Source organism: Nasonia vitripennis, assembly GCF_009193385.2.
Source record: "Nasonia vitripennis strain AsymCx chromosome 1 unlocalized genomic scaffold, Nvit_psr_1.1 chr1_random0005, whole genome shotgun sequence".
Taxonomy (NCBI): domain Eukaryota; kingdom Metazoa; phylum Arthropoda; class Insecta; order Hymenoptera; family Pteromalidae; genus Nasonia; species Nasonia vitripennis.
The window spans coordinates 2640730-2667882 of NW_022279591.1; the positions used below are offsets into that span (position 1 = coordinate 2640730).

The window sequence follows — 27153 nt, forward strand, 5'->3', positions numbered from 1 at the left end:
AGGCAGTGAGTGAGTTTTGTGGGTATTCTAGTTCGATGCCGGAAAGTACGAATAGTACGTCTTTTTGTTTGTCAGTGGTATCATACAGTTGTAGAAAATTTTCTTTAGTGATTTTATATAGATTTACATTATTCAATTTCAAAGTGAATAAAAGTTGAATAAAACCAAAAATAGAGTTTTCCGAACATCACAAAGTGGAACGAGAATTCTTCTCCAATGCATAAATTAATGATTTGATTCAATTTACATTCACTCGTTTTATTCTGGTAGAAATGTAGCAGTCGTGCCTTACATGCAAAAACACAGCTTGTATAAATTTTACCGCTTGTTTTCATTTTAGATTGAAAAATGAAAATTAATCCGTTAAACGTTCTAAACTTATTATTAGCATACTTTCAAGCGTTAAACATACCAGATAGTGTCACGAATTATCACGAAACAGAGTTGGCCGAAAAAATAAAAGAAATTTTAATAGATGCAACACATGATTTCAACGATGTAGAAATGATTACTGATGACTCTTTGGATTTTCAAGAAGAGTATAAAGACCATAATGCGGAAATAATTGAAGATGAAGTGCAACATCATTTTCCTGATCCGGATATAGCAGCAACAAATCAATGTACAGCAGATAATGAAGAACTAGATTTTGAATACAAAAAAAGAGCTGTAGAATTTTGGAGAAGTAGCAAAACGAAGCAAAATTTAAGTCTCAAAACAGTGCAAAACAGATTCAAAAAAGTATCATCTATTAGTCAGCTACGTCGTTGGGCTCATTCAATTAATAAAGGTGGCACGTATAGAGAAAAAGTAGCACAAATTTGTCAGTATACCCTGGATAATTTTCAAGCAGCTCTCGACAGTGGTTCAATTATCCATGATGAAGATATAATTCGATGGGCCTTACAAGCTAAAAAAGAAATTGGTTTTGATGATATTAGATTCAAAGCTTCTAAACATTGGTTACTCAAATTTAAGCGAGCACACCGAATAGTTTCTAGGAAAATAAATAAGTTCATAACAAGAAAAACACTAGAAAGTAGTGCAGAACTTACGGCTAAAGCTGAAGCATTTATCGATGACGTTAAATCGTGTATACCAAGGATTGGACTCGAAAATTTGTATAATACAGATCAGAGCGGATTTCAGCTAGAAATGCATTCTGGAAGAACATTAGCAGTAGAAGGAGAAAAGCAAGTGCAATGTCTGGTACAGTCAATTTCAGCAACAACGCATAGTTATACTATACAGCCACTAATATCAGCTACTGGACAACTGTTGTCACCGCTATTTCTTGTTTTAAAGGAACCAAGTGGCAAGTTTGCAAAGTAAGGGAACTAATAACAATTTTTACATTGTAATATCGTTGATCAGTTAATTAGTAAGTCGTTTAATTGCAGATCACTTCAAAATCTGGTTGGAAAAAATATTTTATCCCTATGTAGGCCATCACTCAATATTATTACTTGATTCTTGGAGTGGTCATTGTGACAAAGTTATAGAAGAAACAATGCCACAAAATAAAATTATTAACATAAAAAAAATTCCAACTGGAACCACAGGAAAAATACAACCACTTGATGTCTATGGATTCCGTATTTGGAAAAACTTTGTCCGAACATTTTCTGATAATGTAATGTTAATGGATCATGATATGAATTTACATATGAGAAATAATATAATTAAACTTCAATCATTGGTTCACAACCAACTGTCTTCACCGAGATATATAGATTTGTTTAAATATTCCTGGTATAAAAGCGGTTACGTCAATGAAAAACCAGATAAATTTGATAATCCTATAGATTTCAGTTTTGGAAAGTCTTGTGCAACACATTGTGAAATAGAAGGGTGCACAAACATTGCAATTGTACGATGTGGTTGGTGCAAAAAAGCATTGTGCTTTAAACACTTTTATGAGGACTACCATTATTGTAAAAACATCGCAAAATAATATATTTTTTATGCTCAATACAAAAAATGCACTATGGCAAAAGATAAAAGATTGTAGATTATTATTATACTCTAATATTATAAACAAAAATACATTATAAGTTGAATTTACAATAAAGGAATTTCAATAACATTCTGATAACAATTTCTACGGAAATTATAAAACTGCTTCACACACAGAATTTTCTTGTTTACAAATTTAGGAATTTGAGGTGGTTTGGTTAAAAAGTACAACCATTTAGTCTATTTGTTCTTTAGGGGTTTAGGGTTTAAGGCTCTTTAGTTCACATGTACAGGCTACAAAGATCACACCTTTATAACAAGTTTTTATGAAAGTTAAAATTTTTTTTCGACATTTTCGTCCACCACATTGGTTCCGCCATTTTGAATTTTCAAAATCTGATATCAGATTTGCAAAGAGCGATCTCGAAAACCCTTATATACAAACCTTCTACAAAATATTATGGATTGAAGTATACTTATAGTTATTTTGTGTTAGGGGTGGTTTACCCCCTAAAGGGTAGTATCTATGAAAAAATCGAAAAACTTAATTTGTTTATTATAGATGTTTACAAATTTTTTCCAATTTTTTTAGTCGTTTAAAACTTTTTTATTATATAAAATTTTTTTTCGATATTTCCGTCCGCCATATTGGTTCCGCCATTTTGAATTTTCAAAATCTGATACAGATTTGTAATCAGCGACCTCGAAAACCTCTATATACAAACTTTCTACGAAATATTATGTATTGAATTACATATTTACAGTTATTTTGTATTAGGGGTGGTTTACCCCCTTAGGGATAATATTTATGAAAACACCGAAAGACGTCAACTAAATTTTGTTATTAAGGATGTTTAAACATTTTTTCCAATTTTTTTTAGTCGGTTTAAACATTTTTATTATAAAATTATGCCAAAAAATATATGTTTTCAACCCCTAAAAAATAGGGGATGCTACCCTTACTCTTCAAATCACCATGAAATACTTGCTCTTTTTGTAAGAAATAACCTCCAATTTGTTTCATTGAAAAATATTAATTTTAAGCCGAGATATTTAAAAAAATCGCTTTTTGGGGGTTAACTTTAGGGGAGGTTTTTACCCCTTAAAAGTGAAAATTGGCCGATAAAAAAAAATACGTGTCTCTTATTTTTTTATGTTCTACAACATATATGAAAATCATCAAAATCGGTGAGTTCGGGTTGGGTACCTTTCCTTGTTAGCTTACTGACTTGGAACATCATGTACGACGGGGTACTAAATCTCCAATTACCCGAAGGAGCAACAGTCGTGGGTTTCGCTGGCGACATAGCAGTAATGATAGTAGCGAAACATAAAGAAGAGATGACAGACATAGCTGAAAAGTCAACTTGTATAATACACGAATCGCTAACAGAGACGGAGCTAACAGAGAACACGAATCGCTAACAGAGATGGAGCTAGCCAGTCACAAAATGAAAATTATACTTATTTTAAGTTGGAAAAAGATGGAGGAAATCAACTGACGATGGATGGACAGGAGATCGTTTCTCAACGAACTATCAAATACTTGGTCATCACCATCTATGCAAGACTAAGTTTTAATCAGCATCTGGAAGTAGTCAGTGATAAAGCAGCAAAAGTTGGCACTGCTCTATTATGATTGCCGTATTAGCCGTAAGAGGGATGGGTTTAATCGGTGTTATCTGACACACGGTTGGTATTGGGGATGGAGCTGTTTTGATGACCCCATAAACAAGGTCATGCTATGGTCTTTCTAAGATTTCCCCTAATACTTCTTTCTCCGAGAGAAAAAAAACCACAGAATATCATGTGGTACTATAGAGGGCTGTTGTCTTAAATTTCAACCTTAAACTCTAAGAATTCAAGGATAAAATTTGAGCTGTCTGTCTCTAGTGTCACCAATACTACTCTTGTCTACTCATACGTGCTGAAGATGAAAAGTCTGAACACAACTGGATGTATTTACCTTTAATATCCTTTCTATTCACTATTAAAGTTATTTTATTGTGAAGGGCGCAAACAAATTTTATCATAAACAAGTTACAGTAAGATCGGACTTGGGAGAAGACCATGCTGGAAACGGAGTAGTGGACGAATTTACTAATGGGAGCGCAGTGGCGCCACGTTGGCACAGTAGTTGCTCTATAGTGGCACAGCTTATGTGCCGAAACGGGGAGGACATTGCTGCTACTTTTGGTTCATGCTACGTCTGATTGAAGAGCTCTGCTATTTCGGAGTTTTTTTAGTGCAGGAGAGTCATGCGAGAGTGTCGCACAGTTCTGACACCGGTCACAGTTATATGATTTACATGCATATTGTGGGGCGGGAATTCTTACATTTGTGTGTCCCCACACACACTCATAAGTAAGCTTACTCATTTTTGCACGCTATATTGTACTCCGCACCATATAGGTAATTTTCCCTACTAGACATTTACATTTCACCGCGTCTCTTTCGCCTGTAAGAAATATTCTTACTAGGGGGTGAGGGTAAAAATTTTGAACAATAAAAATAAGAAAGTGTAAAGGTTAGAAATTTAAAATTTATAAACAGAGATTTTCGATTTATTTTATTTATTTATTACTACCAGAAGAAATTTACAAGGTATGTATTCCATACCTGAAAACCTGCAGAGCTAAATGTAATTACCTGTTGGCAGTCTAGTTACAACAAAGAAAAAAAACATAAACAAAACTTAAAATCAGAACTCAAAACTATGATATATACGTTTACATTTACATTAGTATCAAAAACAAGATGCATGTATTGCATACAGAACAGATTTTTTCAACAGTTGGATCTTATCCAGTCTTTTATGACTCTCTTTTGAGAGTATTTATTCATATTCAATACTTTTAGTTATTCTTATTGCTAATTGTTTTATTCGTTATACACTTCCATTTCTAGTAACTCTATCTGATGCTAAGTATTTCTCTTTGAGATTATAGTAGTGTAGTTTTAGAGCTTCAAAAGTAAACAGTTGTCCTATATTTAATAGATTGTCTTGTTATCAAAAGTTATTTTTATCGATGATTTTGAAATTTTGTTTTGTCGTTTTTAAACTTAGCGATAATACCGATAAGCGATAATACCGTAGGTTATTATGCTATAAGAAAATGCGAAGTTTATTATTCTGAGTGTATATGGGCATTAATTCAGAGATTTTATAAAAAATACGATAGATACAACTACGTAAGGACTATCCCCAAGAAGGTTAGAAATGACGAAGAGAAAAATAGGCAAAGACAAGGCGAAACAGCGGAATAAAAATGTAGCTAGACGAAGGTTACTGAGCCGTGTCGGGGTTGAGGCTGTCCAGAGGATGGCCTGACGATGCCGCACGAAGCAGACGACTGGACGATGCGGAAAAAAGCAGACGCCCGGACGACGCAGAAAGAAGAAACGTGATGACAACCACATCAATTAGATGAGGGCGTAAAAGCCTTTCGCTCCCTCGCGAAGCACTACTCGACGGTCGTACCGCGGGGAACAAGGGCACAGAAGATGGAGCTAGGTGCGCCTTTACCAAGGGTCGATAAAGGCAAAGAGGGCGCTCCTTGGTACAGTTGGGTGTTTTTCATCTAGCCATAACAAGGATGAGTTTAGTCGGTGTGAATTCGACACACGGCTGACATTGCGGATGGGGCTGTTTCGACGACCCCATAACAAAGTCACGCTATGATCGTTCTAAGGTTTTTCCTAACACCTCTTCTCCGAGAGAGAAAAAAAACACACACACACTCACACATCCATACGGACAGTTTCTAAAAACACTTGATTTGAAGTTCTAACACCAAAAAGTATTTTCGAGAAGTTTTGACAAAACTTAAAATTTTACAAGCAAAATTTAATATTTCAAATACCATAACCTCATAAAATCATAAATTTTCTTCAACCATTTTGAACTTTGGTAAGCGATTTAGAAGGTTTAACAAAAATAATAGTTTTCAGTTATACAGGGTATACAGAGTGAGAGACAAATAATTTAAATCATAATATCTTTCAAACTTAATGGATTTATAAGCTGCAAAAAGAACCTAGCTGAGGTGATTAAAAGATCGATACTTTACCGAAATTTCAACTTAAATAAAGCCTTTTTACTCTCGTACTCGTACGACATGGAAAATCCATATTTTTTAATTTTCGATTTTTAGCTCAAAAACTAGTCTTAAAAACAGTTTAAAATTATTTGCAGCGTCTTTTTCATCTGGATTAAATTTTCAGGTGACATCTTGTGATATGCATAAATAAATACAGCATTCGTCATGTCACGTTCATAAACAAATAATGTAAAAAAAAACAGCATATCTGCACAAATTATCATTTGCAACATCCTTTTTATCTATACCGAATCTGCAGATTACATCTTATGATATATTCGAAAAAAATAAATAAATCCAATTTATTTTTCATTTTTTTGAGGTAGTATAATGTATTCATATTTTTTTCCATATACCTATCATTAAATGATTGTCATTTTGGAATTATTCACTAGTTCTTGTTTCATTGTTTTAATATAGTGTAGAAGATGTAGATGTTTGTGAATATGAAATGACGCATATGCATATCATAAGATGAAATCTGCAATTTTGGTCGAGATAAAGAGAATGCTGCAACTAATTATTTGTACAAATATGCTCTTTTTTAAAGCTATGTGTCTGTGAACATATAATGACAAATACTGTATAGTTTCATGCATAAAAAATGTAATCTGTAGTTTTGGTCGAGATCAAAGGGATGCTGCTAATAATTATTTGTGCAGATATGCTCTGTTCTTATAGCAATCTGTCTGTGAATATAAAGTGACGAATGCTGTATGTATTCATGCATATCACAATGTAATCTGCAGATCTGGTCAGATGAAAGAGATGCTGCAAATAATTATTCGTGCAGATATAGTTTGTTTTTCAAAGCTATGTGTTTGTGAATATAGAATGACAAAAACTATCAAGTAATTATTTTCTTTATATAATGAGGGAAAGATAAATCAATATTAAACAATATAATTTTTTTCAATAAATCGTAACTTATAATCAAATAGATGTTCAAAACAAATATAACAATAAATTATATACTTTGATTAATGTATTATATATGTTTACTATACTATTTAAAAAGATGTTATACAAATTTATAGTTATATATATATATATATATATTCCTACTAGCCATGCGACTGCACACCCTTAGCTGATGTGAATTTTCAATATTTTAATGGTTTTATCGATTATCTATAGTCATTTGTATTGATAAATCTAAAATGAGATCTCTACTAATAGGGATATTGCTCTATTAGGTTTACTTCTAAAATACTCTTATAAAGTTTGTTATAATTGAAAGTTATTTTTCAAACAATCAAACTGTATTTAAAAATAGATGCATTGAAGCATTTTGAGTAATATTTTCATTTTAAAATATTAGACATGAAGATTTCGGGTGAGAAACTCATAGTTTCTAACAGAATGACACTTTATTGATTCCACAATCAATAAAGTGTCATTCTGTTATTGACAACTGAATTTTAGCTATTCATAAAATTTTAAAAATCAACTTTTTGTATGTTTATCTGTCAAAATCATAAGGTGTACTTAGAATTTTCCGCCGCACATTTTATTGCTTTCTCTTTTATTGCGCGCCGAAGGTTTGGGTCCTTCGCAGGGCTATAAACTTATCGCCGTGCCGCCGACGCGGTGGCTGACCCGATCGATCCGACGACGACACTGTCGAAGTCGGAAGAACCTAGGGTAGGGATAATTCTTAACGGATTTCGGAAACTCTGACAGCTTCTGTGACATGCGCTGGTGAGTCAGTCGAGCGACAGCCTTTGCAAGAGTAACTGCGCGTACTTGGTTGTCGTCTCTATTTTCCCTATTTTTCTGTATTACTTGAGTTATAATAAATGTTCTATCCTTATTTTCTGCTGAACCAAATTGCATTTATTTTGCTCTAAGCATAAGTATATAAATTCAATAGGTTATGGGCCTAGCACGCTACCACTGCGCGATAGAATAAATTATAACAAGCCATGCTGGTCCAGTGAATTTCAGTGTTTGAGTTTTGTATTTAGTGCAAGTGACTTCTTTAATCATTCACGATGTCTGACAGAGAGATTATAGGTATTACTAAGCTTGATGGCAAGAATTTCACTATATGGAAATTCGGAATAGTGATAGCGCTAAGAGCAAAACAGTTGTACGGTTTTGTGGACGGCTCAAAAAAGAAACCCGCTGCGGACAAGACAACAAAAGTAAAAAAATGGGTAAAACGCTCGAATAAAGCATTCATGTTGCTGCTTGGTTCAGTCAAAAAAGCTCTACACTACGACATGATGAGTTGCTCTACACCTGTGGAAATGTGGGCGAGAAATCCATACTTTATACGGTGACTCAAGTGTAGATGCGAAGCAAGACGCCTGGGAGAAGTTCTATTCGTTTAGAATCAACGAACAAGAACCAGTAGCTGGGTAGTAAGAACAGTGTGACGAGACACGAGCCTCGCACATGTAAATACGTGTGAAGGCGGCCGCAATAGACGCGGCATGCGCAGCGAGCGCGCGCGCGCGCAACGAATGAAAGGCGAATCCGCACGACGCGGATTGAGCGCGCGCGCGCAACATCTGCAGGGCGAGTCCGCACGAGCACCGAGCGCGGCAGCCGGCGAGCGACTCAGCGACGACGGGCCAGGCGGCGCACTATGGGCGATTTCAGGAAAAGTATTGTCAAAATCAAATTGCGCCTCTCAGGAAAGTGCTAGGGACCTCATTTTTTTTTTAAATGAAGGCTGTACTTCTCAGATATAGGGAAAAATATCAGAATATTATTTCCTGACGATTTCGAGCCGGGGCACCTATGAAAAGTACGAAATTTTAAGAAAACGATATTTTAGCTACTTGTCAATGCATTAATATGCCATAAAAATGCATTTTAAAATAATTGGGAATTTTTGAGACAATCATATACTATTTTTTTAATTAATGAATGATTTTTTTACCTACATAACCTAAAAATTCATCTATTTCGACCTATTGTACTAAGAAACGTGAATCCGAGACTTAAAATTATCATAAATCACGGACCTCTAATTTGATTAGCTTCGAATATTATATTCTAATAATACGGCACTATATAAACAAGAAAACATGTTATTTTAAAGTATTCTAACCTACAGGAATTTTAAATCTGAGAAGTTTCATTCTGTAGCATGAACGATTTCAAAGTTAACACACATAAAATTGTTGATATAATAAAATATTATTATTCTCACCACATATAATGTACATAAATTGTTATATATATATATATATATATATATATATATATATATATATATATATATATATATATATACACATATATATAATTATGTAACCTAGACTATTAAATTACATATTAACGCTATAGTATTTACACGTTATATAGTAACGATTAGCTACGAACTAATAACTATGTGATATAAGTACCACTTACCATTACTTTATATAGATAATATCAGATAATAGGAAATATTAGGATATAACAAAAAATACTAATAGTCAAAATTATATAAATTTTTCTGTCATTATTTGCAATTATTTGTTTTTTTTATATATTCTAAAAGAATTTTCTTTTTGTTTAATTTCTTAATTATTATTGATTATTATTAATTTATATTTAATTTTTATTTGGAAATGCATATAGTGATAAGTGATCTTATTTGTTATTATTTTTAATTATTTGTCATAATTTTTTCAAATGTTATCGTAGTGTACAGAGTATATGGAGTTCATACTCAATTTTCTAAAATGATTTTTATCTTTGTAATATTTAATATTGTCATGTTTTGATCATTTAAATATTATGAATGTACATAAAAATATATTATATAATATTTATATTATTTTTATATGCATTCATAATAATTTCATATTTATCGAAAATTGACATTATTTAAATATTACAAAAAGAAAAATCATTTTAAAAAATTGCGCATAAAATTTATATACCTTATGCACTACTTTAACAGAAGACGTTGTTTCCCATAACAAAATTAAAGAATATATATTTATGTAAATCCTTGTTTTTAAAAGCTAGCAAATGTTATTTTTCACAAGGTGTTGTTTTTTACAAAGTATTATTGTTTACAAAGTGTAATTTTTATAAAGTGTTATTTTTAAAAAGCAAGTGTTATTTCAGTTACGAAATTGTTCAAACGGTAAGTTTTAAAATATTGAATAATTAGAATCTGTCGCCAAAGATAATAAAAGAAAATGATTCTGTGGCTCAAAAGCAAAATTACTTGTGTACATATTACAAAGAAAAAAATTAAATTTGCTAATATCTAAAAACTACAAAAAATTGATTAAAGTCGTTTTGCCGTAAATCCACAGAATTAGGCTAAGTTTTTGATAAAACTCATTATTGTGGCATTTTTTCGATAAATTTCTGTGGCATACGAGAACTACTTACTTAAAATAATTAAATAAAATAAGATCACAGTTTCATCACAGCATAAATTCCGACAAATTAATGCACATCTTTCCAAAAATATATTATGTTGTTTTTTTTTTTTTTTATTAAAATTAGGTGCAAAAATTATGAGAATAAATCGTGAGTGATATCATATAATTACTTTTACAAAAAAAGAAGAAATGCCAAAATTTCTATTTTAAACAAGATACGCAAATTTAAAAATTCATCTTAAAAATTTTTCCTTGCAGAAGGCTAGAATAAATCTTTTTTCGGCATACCCTCTGTATATGTTAAATTTATTGAAGATCATACACGCTATTCACAAAATCATATATCGTTATAATTTATAAGATGGGCGGACGAAAAAGAAAAAATAAGCATAATAGAGGACGACCACGAAAAGTCAGGAGAGGTTCCAATGGTGGAAGATATACCATAATATCAGATTACTCTATATCTACTAAATATATTGAAACATACAGCAGATTCAGCTGCAGCATTTTATTTAGAGCAAAACGTGAATAAAAATTCTTACATAAGTTTATCTAAAGATTGTAAAATGAGAAATGCTCCCATTTATCCCTGCTATTCAGGAATTTCCAAAGCTTTGTCCGAATGTCTACCAAATGATTATGATATTTCCGAGGTACAGATTGTGGTATCCATGCAGGAGATGTTAAATAAAACTAGTGAGCGACTTTGCAATGCAGTTGCTTTGGATTGGAGTGTCAATGACTTGATTGATTTAACGCTTTCTGTAACTGTAGGGTTCGATAGTTCTTCAGGCCATAAAAATGTACGTCAAAAATGTAAGGATGCTGTAAATGAAAGCGAAGCTTCCGAGCAGTCCGTCTTCGTTACAAGCTTCATTATCATTAAAATAAGCTCTAATAAGTCTGATGGATAATCATGGATCAATCCAATTCCTCAAAGTGTAAGGCTTTGTCGACCATTAAGGATTGTATTCGAAAAAGAAACAGATGATTCGACCATACGTGAATACAATCGATTAGAAAATGAAATAAAGAATCTCAGTTCTTATAAATTTAGTCTGTCCAATGGAAAAAACATTTGCGTTTCTTATGAAGTTACACAAACTATTTTGATGTCAAATGTTTAAATGTAATAGTGGGAAATAGAGCAACCAGTAGATGTCCAATTTGTAAGATAACGTCTCAGCAGTTTGGAGAATTTGGCAATAATTTCACTCCTGTTGTTGAATCACTGAAGTATGGTTTGGGATTATTGCACGCGGAAATTAATACTTTTGAGCATCTCCTAAACATTTCTTATAGAATGCCATTCAAAATGTGGGATATTCGAGAACCGCTAAAAGATGCGTCTATAATAATTATGTGCATGATGTTTTAATTTAGAGCCTTAAGCAACTACCTCATTAATCAATAAATGCTATTAATGTTTTTTATTAATTTATACATTCTACGATTTTCAGAGCGACATCAAATTCGAAAAAGAGATGTGCAGAAAAAAAGTTTTCATTGATTTCGGAGTTAGAGTGGACCAAGTATTACAAGGCCATGGAACAACAAATACTGGAAATATAGCTCGTAGATGTTTTGAAGATCCGAAAAAATTTGCAAGGTCATTGGAAATTAATGAAGATTTGGTTCAAAATATTGTAACTATATTAACTTTATTTAAATGCAAAAAGGAGCTTAAATTAGACGAGTTAGAAAGGTTCTGTATAAATACATATCAACTGCACTACAATACGTATCCATGGTGTCGAATGAATCCAACGCTTCATAAAATTTTAATGCATTGGTGTCAAATTGCCAGGCAATTTCCTATGCCTTTAGCATACTATGCCGAAGATGCTAATGAGTCTTGGCATAAGTTTTATCGCAGAAATATGACAGAACACTCCAGGCAGACAAGTAGATTAGCACGAATTACGGATGTATTTAACAGAGCAGTGCATGAGTGACTCAAAACTATCTTTGATGTTCATAGGAAATCGAATAAAATTAGCTAAGAAGCACATATTCTTTTAAAATGCACAGGCATTGAACTATATAAAAGAAACGTAAGTTTATTTACGAATTTAATTTCGTCATGAGCTCAGAATTATGATTTCATCCTCAATCTATTTTATAGGCATATTATGAACGAAGAAGAGTGTGAAGAAGAAAACCAGAACACAAGTGATGATGAAAGTAATATGACTTATGATAATTCTGATGAAGAATCTATAATGTAATTATTATGAAATAATAGAAGGTTCTATATATAATAAAAAGTCATAAATAATCATATTAATTGGAAATGGAATACTTATATCACATAGTTATTATTTCGTAGCTAATCGTTACTATATAACGTGTAAATACTATAGCGTTAACATGTAATTTAAAAATCTAGGTTACATAATTATATATATGTATATATATATATATATATATATATATATATATATATATATATAACAATTTATGTACATTATATGTGGTGAGAATAATAATATTTTATTATATCAACAATTTTATGTGTGTTAACTTTGAAATCGTTCATGCTACAGAATGAAACTTCTCAGATTTAAAATTCCTGTAGGTTAGAATACTTTAAAATAACATGTTTTCTTGTTTATATAGTGCCGTATTATTAGAATATAATATTCGAAGCTAATCAAAATTAGAGGTCCGTGATTTATGATAATTTTAAGTCCCAGATTCACGTTTCTTGGTACAATAGGTCGAAAAAGATGAATTTTTAGGTTATGTAGGTAAAAAAATCATTGATTAATGATGCATTTTTATGGCATATTAATGCATTAACAAGTAGCTAAAATTTCGTACTTTTCATAGGTGCCCCGGCTCGACATCATCAGGAAACAATATTCTGATATTTTTCCCTATATCTGAGAAGTACAACCTTCATTTAAAAAAAAAAATAGATTCCTAGCACTTTCCTGAGAGGCGCAATTTGATTTTGACAATACTTTTCCTGAAATCGCCCATAGTGCGGCGCGAGCGGCGCACGTGGTGCGCCGTGAACGCACCTATACACATCCGCGCCGCGCGCCTTTATAAGGCGGATTGCGCGGCGCAACGGGCAGTTCTACTCGAGCTCCACTCCGGGTAGTATCGTGCGCATACGTTACTACAAGGAACAGCGAGAGATAGACTACGCCGACGAAATCGTCTCGTGAGCCCACGTGACGATTTGGTAGACGAACCAAAACTAGAAACTCCGAAACCCGAAACTCCGAATTGCCATCGTGAGCACACGAGGCAACCTGGAACACCCGAGGACATCGAGCCTCGTCTACGTGAGCACACGTGGGCGACACCCGGTGCCACCGTACAGTCCTAACCTACATTCCGACAAATTGCTATCTCCCTCTGCCACCGTGAGCCCACATGGTTAAGGGAGTAACAATAGTTCCGCCGGCGATTCGCCCAGTCGTGCGCTCATGTCATGGTGAAACAAAGTTAAATTCCCAACCAACAAAGCCAGCCTTACGCCGACATCTCACGACTCGCTTTATCTCTGTGCGCACACACGATAAAGAGAAGAACGAGACGAGCGACGAAGATTTGTGAAGCCATGCGCCATGGCTCCACAAATCCGAGGGATAACCTCAAAACACCGTGACACTATCCCGGCCGTTACTGTGCGTACACGGAGCGGTCGAGATCATTGTTACACGACACATTTGGATCGGCGTAGCTGTACGCACACGACTACACCGTGCCGAATGAATTCCTAACCTCAAAATCCGCCACTGACCCGATACACCGCAGCCGTGAACACCGAATCATTCTTGTACGAAATCGCGTATATATTCTTGTAAATTGTCAACCGCGTTAGTTTAAACAATGCTATTTGTAAAGGCGAAGTATTTTTAACAAGACGCATAATTGATTTCTGTTTCATCCGGGATTTAACAACTGATTCCAAATTGCTATTCTTTAATTAAGAAATATATTTTGTTATTATTGAGAATATAAAAACACTCTTTTTTGCCCCTTTCCCCTATCCTGATCCTGGACCCGATTGACTATCCAGTCTCTTGGGGAAAGTTAAACCGTTACAAAGTTAATATTATTTAATTGTTAGATTTTGTTAATATAATTAATACTGTCATCAAATAATTACAAAGAGTTTAAAAACATTTTTTAATATTCAAACTTTATTTCTATCTTATTTTATAATTTTAAAACTGGTCCTGTGGACTAGTAGCTATAATTACTTTTATAGAATGTTCGCTCTATTGAATATATTCATTTATACTCAATGGTAATTATTTCTCGTGGTTCGTTTTTGAAATTGTGCTTTCCATTGGTTAGAAGTTATCAATCCGGCAATCTGATTGAAGCATTTCAAAAACGTTCCACAAGAATTAACTACCATCGAGTGTACATCTAGTGTTTAACAGTATATTTAATAATATGACCTCAAATAATTAAATATCATCACAATTAATTTGTAAATCGCGAGCGAAGCGAGTGTTTTTTGCTTGTAAAACTATTAAAATTTTGAAGTTCACCACCAAATCTTTTTGTTATCATCCAGATGGTAACATCCATATAAATAGATCTCTGCACATTATTTTCGTAAAGATTTTACTGTTTAGTATTATAAACCAAAATACATAGCTTATGATCGCATTAGAAGTGCACATAAGCTCACGTTTAGTTGAAAATTGCTTAAAATTAAGGTTATTTTCAACGTGAAAATCAGATTATTTTTATTCAGCGAACTAATGCCTAAACTTATTCTTCTACCACAGTAAGATCTTGAATCAATTATTAATAAAAAGATTGATTTTGATTATGTAAGTAAGATAATTGTATATCTTGCATAAAATCTTATGTAAGAAATAGGGAATGATATTGTGTAATGACTTGTGCTAGATCTTGAATAAATATTTGATATGAATATTTTTTTTTATTTTTAACATAAGATGAGTCCAAATTCTGAAAATGCGTATAATTTCGCGTTTTGAACCAAACTGTCAATTAAGAATAAATGTAATGATTTTGCGATCTGCAGTAGAAGCCATGGACAGACGAAGAAAATAAAAATAGTGCAGTTAAATATGAATCACTGCGCAACTGCACAGGACCTACTGAGCCCGTATGTCCGTGAGACAGAGATCGACATAGCCATCGTCTGACAAGGAAAGGTACCCAACCCGAACTCACCGATTTTGATGATTTTCATATATGTTGTAGAACATAAAAAAATAAGAGACACGTATTTTTTTTTATCGGCTAATTTTCACTTTTAAGGGGTAAAAACCTCCCCTAAAGTTAACCCCCAAAAAGCGTTTTTTTTAAATATCTCGGCTTAAAATTAATATTTTTCAATGAAACAAATTGGAGGTTATTTCTTACAAAAAGAGCAAGTATTTCATGGTGATTTGAAGAGTAAGAGTAGCATCCCCTATTTTTTAGGGGTTGAAAACATATATTTTTTGGCATAATTTTATAATAAAAATGTTTAAACCGACTAAAAAAAATTGGAAAAAATGTTTAAACATCCTTAATAACAAAATTTAGTTGACGTCTTTCGGTGTTTTCATAAATATTACCCCTAAGGGGGTAAACCACCCCTAACACAAAATAACTGTAAATATGTAATTCAATACATAATATTTCGTAGAAAGTTTGTATATAGAGGTTTTCGAGGTCGCTGATTACAAATCTGTTATCAGATTTTGAAAATTCAAAATGGCGGATCCAATATGGCGGACGGAAATATCGAAAAAAAATTTTATATAATAAAAAAGTTTTAAACGACTAAAAAATTTGGAAAAAATTTGTTAACATCTATAATAAACAAATTAAGTTTTTCGGTTTTTTCATAGATACTTCCCCTTAGGGGGGTAAACCACCCCTAACACAAAATAACTATAAGTATACTTCAATCCATAATATTTTGTAGAAGGTTTGTATATAGAGGTTTTCGAGGTCGCTGATTACAAATCTGTTATCAGATTTTGAAAATTCAAAATGGCGGATCCAATATGGCGGACGGAAATATCGAAAAAAAATTTTATATAATAAAAAAGTTTTAAACGACTAAAAAATTTGGAAAAAATTTGTAAACATCTATAATAAACGAATTAAGTTTTTCGGTTTTTTCATAGATACTTCCCCTTAGGGGGGTAAACCACCCCTAACACAAAATAACTATAAGTATACGTCAATCCATAATATTTTGTAGAAGGTTTGTATATAGAGGTTTTCGAGGTCGCTGATTACAAATCTGTTATCAGATTTTGAAAATTCAAAATGGCGGATCCAGTATGGTGGACGGAAATATCGAAAAAAAATTTTAACTTTCAAAAAAACTTGTTTACAAATGTGTGATCTTTGTAGCCTGTACATGTGAACTAAAGAGCCTTAAACCCTAAACCCCTAAAGAACAAATAGGCTAAATGGTTGTGCTTTTTAACCAAACCACCTCAAATTCCTAAATTTGTAAACAAGAAAATTCTGTGTGTGAAGCAGTTTTATAATTTCCGTAGAAATTGTTATCAGAATGTTATTGAAATTCCTTTATTGTAAATTCAACTTATAATGTATATTTGTTTATAATATTAGAGTATAATAATAATCTACAATCTTTTATCTTTTGCCATAGTGCATTTTTTGTATTGAGCATAAAATATATTATTTTACGATGTTTTTACAATAATGGTAGTCCTCATAAAAGTGTTTAAAGCACAATGCTTTTTTGCACCAACCACATCGTACAATTGCAATGTTTGTGCACCCTTCTATTTCACAATGTGTTGCACAAGACTTTCCAAAACTGAAATCTATAGGATTATCAAATTTATCTGGTTTTTCATTGACGTAACCGCTTTTATACCAGGAATATTTAAACAAATCTATATATATACTTATACATACGATTAGGAAAATAAAAAAATTTCTCTAAAAAGTATTAAATTTTATCACGACTATAATTTATTAGCAGATATTTAAAAATTATCCACTGTCGGTTATTATTAAGTTATTATAAAAATGTGTATTTTAAATAATATCGCATAAAGTTTTAAATGGATCATTACTAATTTTTAAAGCAGAATTCTCTATAATTAACTAAATTATTAAAAATAATAACAATAATGCAGAAATAAGTTGAAGTTACAAATATATTAATACATTATGCAACAAAAGACTAAAGTCGCAGATAATTCCTTTGGGTAAGTGCACTGCACGAACGAAGCGACTAATCACCTGATTTTAGTTTTGTGTTGCATATAGAACTTTATTTACGACTTAACTGTGTAGCCACTTTGTTGACTAGAGAAGTGAAACTATTGACCTATTCACCTAATGTCAATAAGAAACTAAGCATTATAAAATATGCCGCGGTAGGCATCATGGCATGTATAAAAATTGGCAAACCGAGACAGTTAAATAATTTAAATATTTAATAATTTTGTAACTTTTCAACATTCTAAATGTTCCATTTTCATTTTTTTTGTTTTATAATTTTTTAAGAAATTTTGAGATTTAGCAGGCATAAAGAACTTTATTTTGGCTGTTTGCAGAAATAACGTAAGTTCACGAAAATAAAAAGCCACTTTAGTCCCGCATTTTGGGTCAATAAAGTAGCTATGATAGTTAAGACGTGAATTAATTAAATTATTATTTAGTAATAAATTATAATACTGCTACATATTAAAATGAGTTTTCCGTGCTGTACGTATAACAACAAAATACCGAGTAGTATCGTAGGGCTGCCCAGTAGAAAGGAGTGTAGAACCAGTGGCTGCAAACGGAGAGTGTGGATGACCAGTTGATTGTCGTCCAGATAGTTTAACACCGTAAAGACTGTATGACTCTTCCAATAGATCCATATCACTGCTTAATCATGTAATACATACAGGCTTCTTTTAATTAACGAACTTCTTTTTAATTATTTTAATTTTGTTTTGAAATACTTTACGTAATGTTTAATAAATCAAATATAAATGATTAGAATTGAAATTTTACAAATAGATGCAAACCTTTTTCTACGTTGTAGTTTTTGAGTAATATTATAAAAGCAAATTTTGTAGCGATAATGGATAATTAAAACGATATTTTTTGTATAAAATTTATGAAGTAATTAATCGATTATCACAACTAATAAATATATCCAATCACACGAAATGTATGCAAGACGTGTAACCATAGAAACAGTGAAAAACTTTTTTGTTTATTACTGAATATTTAATTAATCAATCCAAACAATAACTAAGGCTTTTAGGTTACTTCAAAATAATGTATGCGTAGAGTCGTAAATACAGAATAACATTTTAATCATCCACATTATAATTTAATCAGATCATCGAGACAAAACAACGATTGAAATTAAGATAAACATTTTAAACTCACCTAGCTTCTTCATCGATGACTGGCGTTACAGTACCAGAATACTGCGAATAGTAGGGATCTTCGTAGCTACTACCTGCGCTAAAACTTCCTGGAGGATACCTGCTTGAAGTGGTTGAGCCTGGACCAGTACTGCTGCCTGTGCTACCAACCGATGCCGTGCTTATGCCAACACCACCTCCTCGCTCGGGACTACTCGTATAACCAGTTTCTCCATGTGATCGATCTATAAGAATAGTAATATTTGCTTATTTATTTTTACATTTACTCCCAGATTAACAATGATATAAACAATATAAATACTAAACCAGTGACCCAGCATAGAGAGAGAAAAGCATAATCGCAAAACGTAAATAAAGGGCCTATACATGCGAAGTATACACCCGGTACAATCTTTGTATTAATTCTAATTATGTAATGTATTTTAATAAGTGCTCAGTTACAGTAATTATTATTTGTATGATATTGAGCTCCACCTTTGCGGTCTCATTGGGGTTTGGGTATAGTCTTGAAGGCCTCGACTCTAATTCGTATATCGAAGCCCTCCACCCTGCGAAGTTGCATCGTTTTCATAGGACAGATATCCCCCCTCCTCTTGTTGTAATGATTCAAGCAACATCATTTCTTGTGTCAATTATTGCATTGCTGACTCGTCAAGAGCTAGGAATCTCCATCTAAGTTAAGTTCATCTGCGCATCAGCGCGGGTGACCGTAGATCTACGACGCATCTAGTGCACCTACCCTTCTCTTCCACGCTTCGGGTCCAGATACGAATATTGTTTTATATTTTACAAATAAATAAATACGGAACAACCTGGTCTGTTTCATTGGCGCCCGAAAAGAGACTTGAAACGTAGAAGAGAATTTGTTTACGTGTAAGAAAAACCCAGTTGTGTAAAAGAAAAAATGTTTCCTTGAGATTTTCTGAAATTAACGACTCTTTAAATAACCAACAAATACACAACCGGATCTTGTATCTGACTGACCGAGTGGAGTAGCTTCTCGACCGTGATGCACGACAAACAGAGCAAATCCAGGAATTTAAAAATATTGTAAAAACACTGTAGAAAAATGAAGTGAAACACGCCGATCAATCAAAAGTCGCTTAAATAAATGTGCATCGCTAACACGAAAATGTGCTGAACTGTTGCAAAGATTTGGGGAAAGCACGGAAAGATTCCGATCTAATATTAGAGAAAATGTATGGCATACAAGAAAATCTTAAGACCTCCAACCATCAACAAGAAAAGCAAATTAAAACTCTGACAACTAATATAGTTATATGACAAAAAAAAAAAAAAAACAACTAATAATTGCTTGGAGAACATTGAGATATTTATAAATGAAATGCACCTACTTGAGGAAGATTTTTACCTTACTTGCGAGATTGTTACTGACCTTTCTATAGTAACTAAGATTTGTTTAAGAAAAGTAGAGAATATAGTACAAGTACTTAAAGAACAAATGAACAATCTAATGAAGATTGTGCAAAATTTAAAAATATAGTGCATTTGCGTCGTGCCCTCCCGACTCTATTATAGAGAATTAATGATTCAGTGTCAAACATAATTAATTATTATTATTATTATTACAAAATTCATATAATATAAAAATTTAACCCAGAAATTTTCTTTATGCTTCAAAATGGCAAATAACTCTAAGAGACGCTCTGAAATACTCTTCGAGGAATAAAGCAATAATGGCGAGGAATGTATTGACAAAGACTAAAATTTGGAATGGCAAGAAGCCGTAATTTTCATACTAAAAACACTGGATCGAAAACAAGGTGCACAAGAGGATCGTATAGACATAATAGAGAACGAGAACGTATGAGAAAATTATTCCCCGTGCATATTGTTCAGATTTAATCAAAATGAGGTACAATTGAACGACACAAAAGTCTGAAAAATTAAGTAACTTCTGGTTTTATTAGTATCAGATAATGATTGCCTTATACAGCGTAATACATAATTACGTTTGAACTTTGATTACTTTAAGGAATCAATAGAAGAAATTCAAAGGTTCACAATAAATATTCTGAAAAATCTAGACTCAAGAAGCTGATTAGATTGGGTAGTAATAACGGAGAGTCAACAACCGACAGGTCTAGACGTATAAAGGTTAATATTCCTAAAATCAAAGGCCTATCCACCGATAGACCAATGAAATTAAAAAAAAAACTCGAAAATTTGTTCTATCTTGTAAAACCAGAAGTTCGTGAATTTAAATGCATTATTTCTCAAGCACTTGTAGGATGCTTGCTCATAATTAGTGGTACCTTATCCAAAGTAAAGTCAGGAATTACGCAAAATTTTTTAAGCCTCTTAAACAAAGATTCTGAAATGAGAATATTTAATGAGCAAACGCGAAAAAAATAGAATTCGGTCAATATATTCTTGGGCGAAAAAGTAGCGTCAACTACGCAACGTATATGTTCTGTTTAGCCCGCGAGCTAAATGTGACAACAGAGGAGAACGAGATCGTTAAGAAAATCGCAGAACATTTCCAGAAAGAAATTAGACGAACTGTCACACACCACATAATTCAAACAATTAACGAATTTCTAGGAATTCTTGCTGATTTAAATAGTGACGACACGTTTTAAATAAAAAATAACATAAAGAAAAATTCAAGAAATAACGATACTGATTGGACACCCATCCACCCTCTCAAGGATAATGGATCCTCAAAAAATCCATCAAATACAAAGCCGACAGATAATAATTCATTGCGAAATCCAGAAACATGGACAGAACAAGAAATCAAAACTATCCAATCAAATGACAGAAAGACTGAACAGACAAATACTCGGAAGAATGGTACCCAATAGGGGGCAAACAATAACACCTCTAAGACGAAAAATCTTTATCTTTATCTTTATCAATTTAGAAAACAAAAAGTAATTGTGTCAGCATATATCTGAAGAATTTGTACTGCCTATCCCTCGTTTAAGATAAGGATTAGAACAGATTGAAGTGGATTGTAACGGATTAGAACGTTTTCCTGGTTTCGATCCGTTTTGAACCATAACCGTGAATCAAAATGTAGTATTTGATCTGTTTCGTGCGGCCGTGAAGATGTGGCATGTCACATCGAGAAGGTTCTTTTTCCGGTCGGCGTTCCCTCGATGACGGCCTAGTGATAGCGAGCGGACGATTGCCGCTGGGTGTAGCGCTACCACCAGTGCGTTGGCCTGCCGATGCTCGATACAAATGCGTGGTGCACCCAGAGCTCCACGCTTTCCTCCGCGTATCTGTGAGTAAATAGTTAGTTGGGACAATCGGGAATTGCACAAAGAAAGTAACACTCGCGTGTGAGTTTAATAAAATGAAAATATATTGTCAGAATTTAAGTTGAAATACAAAATGTTACAGTGTTCCGAATACGACGCTTGCACGATCGTTTGCGAGAAGGGCGCACGCAGTTTCTCAGGTGAAGCCGGGTCAACGATTCAGTGGTGAAGAATCTCGGCCTTCAACGGCTTCGTCCCGGATATCGATAAAGATCTTACTTACTCGGTCGCTGGCCGAACACTATATTCCTCGTCCTCACGACTGACGACGACCCCCGGGAGTAGGTGCTGGCTGAGGTGGTTCTGGAGGCGTACCTCCAGACACTCAAAGCTATCTAGACACTCTTGTGCACCAGAGCGGTAATAAGCTCGCGGATATCGAAGGTTTGCTGCGTATAGCTGTGATCTCGGCCAAAGCGAAAACGAGTCTGAGCGCGCGCTCGCTCTTCGCGGGAAAATCTCTTGTCAGCGCCGCCGCTGACGTTGTCTGCTATATCCTAGGTTATTAATAGCAAGAAGCAGCTGCTTACTATCCTACTGATGTTTGATTTCAGTAAGGCGTTCAATACAATTTCGCCCTCCAAACTACTTAGCTAATAGGAATGAGTTTTTCTAGGTCTGTAGTTCTGTGGATCAAGTCATATATTACAGGTCGTAATCATCGAGTGGTTACGAAAACAGTTAGCAATTTTGATTGGCTCACTACCAATCTTGGCGTTCCACAGGGCTCGGTCCTGGGGCCTCTTCTATTTAGTATTTACATTAATGACCTTTGAGACATTTTGGCCTCCTTTAAGGGCCCTCCGGGCCCTCAGGGCGAATTATCAGATGGTATCGATAATTCACCCATTTCGAGCATTTGCTATATGCTGATGACCTTTAAACCTATACTTAGGTAACAAGAGACGACTTGAGCGAGGGTGTGGACCGTCTGTCGGCTGTGGCGCATGCAGTGTCGTCCTGGACGTCTAAGAACGTACTTCGCCTCAATATTGGGAAAACTAAAGCTATTATTTTTGGGTCAGAGTATAACATTAACAGGGTGCAAAGTTTAGAGCTGTCCGGCATTGAGATCGAGGATGACGTTTTCGTACCCTTTGTTGACACTGTAACCAATTTTGGTGTTGTCATGGACTCAAAAATGACATGGAAACCGCAGGTAGATGTGATTAGCCGAAAGGTTAATAGAGTCCTTTATGGGCTCTGATCCTTTAGATCCTGCACCACTGAGGCACTACGTAAGCAGTTTGCGGGTGTTTTTGTCACCCTGCACTTGGACTACTGTTCTCTTGCTTACCTTGATGTATCAGGTCAGCAAAACATTCGACTTCAACGATTACAGAATCCATGTGTGAGGTAATTATGTGGTGTCAGAAGGGACGAGCACATCTCCCCCTATAGGAGGAAGATAGACTTAATTTCGGTGCAGACAAGAAGGGAGTTCTTTGCGGCGGTGATGCTTTATAAAGCAGTTGTAATGGGACAGCCGCCGTACCTTGCTACCCTTTTTGATAAAAATCAGTCTAGAACCTCGGCTAGGGATCCGCAGAACTGCTGTCTAATATTATGACAATTTAATTAATAATCAGTTTTTATGGTAATAAGTTCAATCTATAAGATCTTACTTCACGCATAGAACATGGCTTAAATTATCGTTCCAAAATAACCTTGTAGTAATGGCTAGAAAAAATACTATAGATCTTTAGCACGTTCGAAAACATGCTTAGTTAATCGTTTCCAGAAGCGAAAATAAACAAAATATAAACATACAAATCTAATAAAACATAAATTGTATCTACAATTTAAAACTCCGAGAAAATAATTTAAACAAAACTTTGAGGGAAGCATCACGACGACCCTCGAATTAAGCGTCCTCAAAATTCGGTATACATATATAGTTTTGGATTTATAATGAGGTCTACATCAACAAATATGTTCCTGAACTTAGGTACGCGTACAACAGTTTAACGAGATAACACTGCTGTCTGATATTATGACAATTTAATTAATAATCAGTTTTTATGTTAATAAGTGCAATCTATGCGACGTTAATTTACGCATAGAACTTGTTTTGTATAATTGTTTCAAAATAATTTTATAGTAATAGCTAGAAAAAATATCGTAGATCTTTCGCACGTGCGAAGTCCTTAATTCCCGAAAAATCCATGTGTGTCAAAGTGTGCCAAAGTGTGCCAAAGTGTGCCAACACGGTTAATTGAATCCAGCAGCAAAAATAAGTAAAAAATACAAGATAAATATTAAGTTATAAATTAATTAGATACATGATTTTATTCTTGGTCTAGATAGATTTAATTTGACTTTGAACGAATCGTCGTCACAAACCTTGAATTAAGCGTCCTCAAAATTCGGTATGCGTACATAGATTTGGATTTATTGTAAGTACATAGATAAATAGGTTCCTGAACTGGGGTACACGTATAAATGTGTATCAAAGAATAAACTAGTAAACAATATATGATAACAATCTGATAAATAAACTGTTTTTGAGCTGATGGGAGCTAGTTAAATGTCGTCACGTTCTTGATCGTTCTTGATCAAGATAGCTTCAATTCAACTCTGTACGAATCGTCATCACAACTCTTGAAATCGTACTTAAAATTAGATATACGTACATAGATTTGGACTGATAATTAGGTGTACATATTAAAAATCTGATGAATAAACGGTTTCGGAGCTGATAGGGGCTAGTTAAGTGTCGTCAATGTGCATAAAACTTGGCTTGATTAAATGTTTGAAATTAACTGGTTTGCTATAACGCAGATAAATACGGTTTATCACATCTAGCAGCAACAATAAACAACAAATAAAAGATAAATAATAAGTTGTAAATTGCTTGGATGCACAATTTGATTCTTGATCTATTTAGTTTTAGTTTAACTTTGAAAGTAACGTCGTTGCTAACCCTCGAGGTACCTGGTGCCTAGGACGGACAATATTATCAATTTCGTTCCTAAAAGTTTCATAGAAATTCGTAACTATTGATATGTAACATTGATATGCAAAATATCAATTGATGGATTTGCAAAAATCTTAAAATACGAACAGATATTGACGCGTACTTCGTCGCACTCATAAGATTGCAGCGCCACTCATAAGATTGCAGCGCCAGTCTTAAAATCTTATTTTACCCTGGTGGAAATGATTAAGTTAGCCAAAGTATGGCAAACCATGCGAAAGTGTGTCAAAGTATGCCAAAGTGTGCCATAGTGTGCTAAAGTATGCCAAAGTGCACTTTGGCACACTTGGACACACATGGGTATTTCAGAAACAAACATCGCTTTTTCGACAAAGTACGGCACAGCATAGCATAACAGCATAGCACACTTTATTACACTTTGGTCACTATAGCACACTTTGGCACACTTCGGTACAGGAGATATATCCCGCCACCTGCGCGCCAATACATTGCCACTGCACGAAGTCGTCATATCGACGGCACGCCTGGAGCTTAAAGTCCCCCTACTGAAAAAAATCAGATGACAATCAGCTGATAATCGGCTGATAATCAGCTGATAATCAGTTGATAATCATGCTATAACGTCAGCTGATTATCAGGTGATTTCAGATCAATATTTTTATTAAAGCTGATAGTTATAAATATGCGTTTATATAAGATAAAATGTTAATGATAATCAAGTGATAATCAGGTGATAATTATTCAAAATTTGTAATCTTTAAAATATTTCTCATAAGTTGTTTATCATTAGTAAAATGTATAAATTTCACATAATGAAGGCCAGTACTGGTGTTACCATCAGGATGATAACACAAAAACTCTGGCTGTGAGGTCCAAAATTTTTATTTTTCAACACTTAAAAATTTTTTTATTTTAATTAAAGATAAATAAATAAAATAAATAAAAGATAAAAAAGTATAAGGCTTCAAAAGTCTAGTAATAAAAAAAACTTTTAAAGTTATTTTATTTGTCAAGATGCGTCTATATGAGAATTAGAATAAGTTGTTAGATCTATTGTTTAAACACTTAGGCCATACTATAACAATTTTGATAACTACGTAAAAATATTGTTATTTCAAGTATTAATAATTTAAAGAAACCCATGATTGAAAAAAGATACACGTTTTTTTATTTTATGATTTCAAAAACGTACACATTTTCACTATAATATTATTAATCATAATAATGATATTCAAGATTGAATTACTTATAAATAAAAGTAAAAAATTACGTATAAGTAAGAGTATAAAAGTAAAGAATTACGTATAAATAAGAGTATAAAATAGGTACGTTGAACCAAAGAACTAGAGTAAACATTACAATCCTCAACTTATGAAAGTTCCTTTATTATTAAGAAAAATATTATAATTTCTTTTTATTGATTAAACATGTGTAACTTGTAACACGGTAAAAACCGTACTAAAGCTAAGTTCTGAGAAAATAACGAGATAAAAAAGTATAAGGCTTCAAAAGTCTAGTAATAAAAAAAACTTTTAAAGTTATTTTATTTGTCAAGCTGTGTCTATATGAGAATTAGAATAAGTTGTTAGATCTATTGTTTAAACACTTAGGCCATACTATAACAATTTTAATAACCACGTAAAACTATTGTTATTTCAAGTATTAATAATTTAAGGAAACCCATAATTGATAAAAGATACACGTTTTTTTATTTTATGATTTCAAAAACGTACAAGTTGTACATGTATTACTGTAAAAATAAAGCAAGTGTAAAAACATTATGATTTGTTGATTAAATGCAGAAAAATATCCTTTAAATCCTTACAATATGATTATTGTTTACTTTAACTGATCAGTCTAACTATAGACTCTATTGACGTAAGTAATTATCAATAAAGTTTCATTAAGTTATAAGAGATATCCCATGTGAGCAAAATTATTAAGACACTATGTAATCAAAGAGTTTCTAAGCCTCCTCGAACTGTTTTGGACACAGCGAATCTAATGCGTATTCAATCAATCAAAATATAAAATTAAATTGTGCATACCATTAATTTTTAACTTGATGTATATGTTTTTCTTCTGTTTATTTTTTATGCTTGATTCGATCGACCGCGCTAGTTTTTGCACGTGCATATCTACGATATTGTTTCCAGCCATTAA

General features: G+C 33.2%; 1 protein-coding gene across 37 annotated transcripts in view; it reads right to left on the minus strand.

The window, feature by feature from the left end:
• Nucleotides 1–27153, minus strand: part of LOC100118566 (coiled-coil domain-containing protein AGAP005037) — a 1551999-nt gene that overhangs the window by 841097 nt on the left and 683749 nt on the right. For 35 of the 37 annotated variants that reach the window (XR_004345134.1, XR_004345131.1, XR_004226356.2 and 32 more), the window contains 2 exons: nt 18764–18986; nt 18107–18250 (listed from right to left, as the gene is read on the minus strand). Coding sequence is in view for 30 of the 37 variants with exons in the window: in XM_032601341.1 (XP_032457232.1) it covers nt 18107–18250; nt 18764–18986 (367 nt within the window). In the remaining 7 variants the exon portion in view is untranslated. The remainder of the gene's footprint in view (nt 1–18106; nt 18251–18763; nt 18987–27153) is intronic. The other 2 variants (XM_031920982.2, XM_031920999.2) reach the window with 2 other exon arrangements.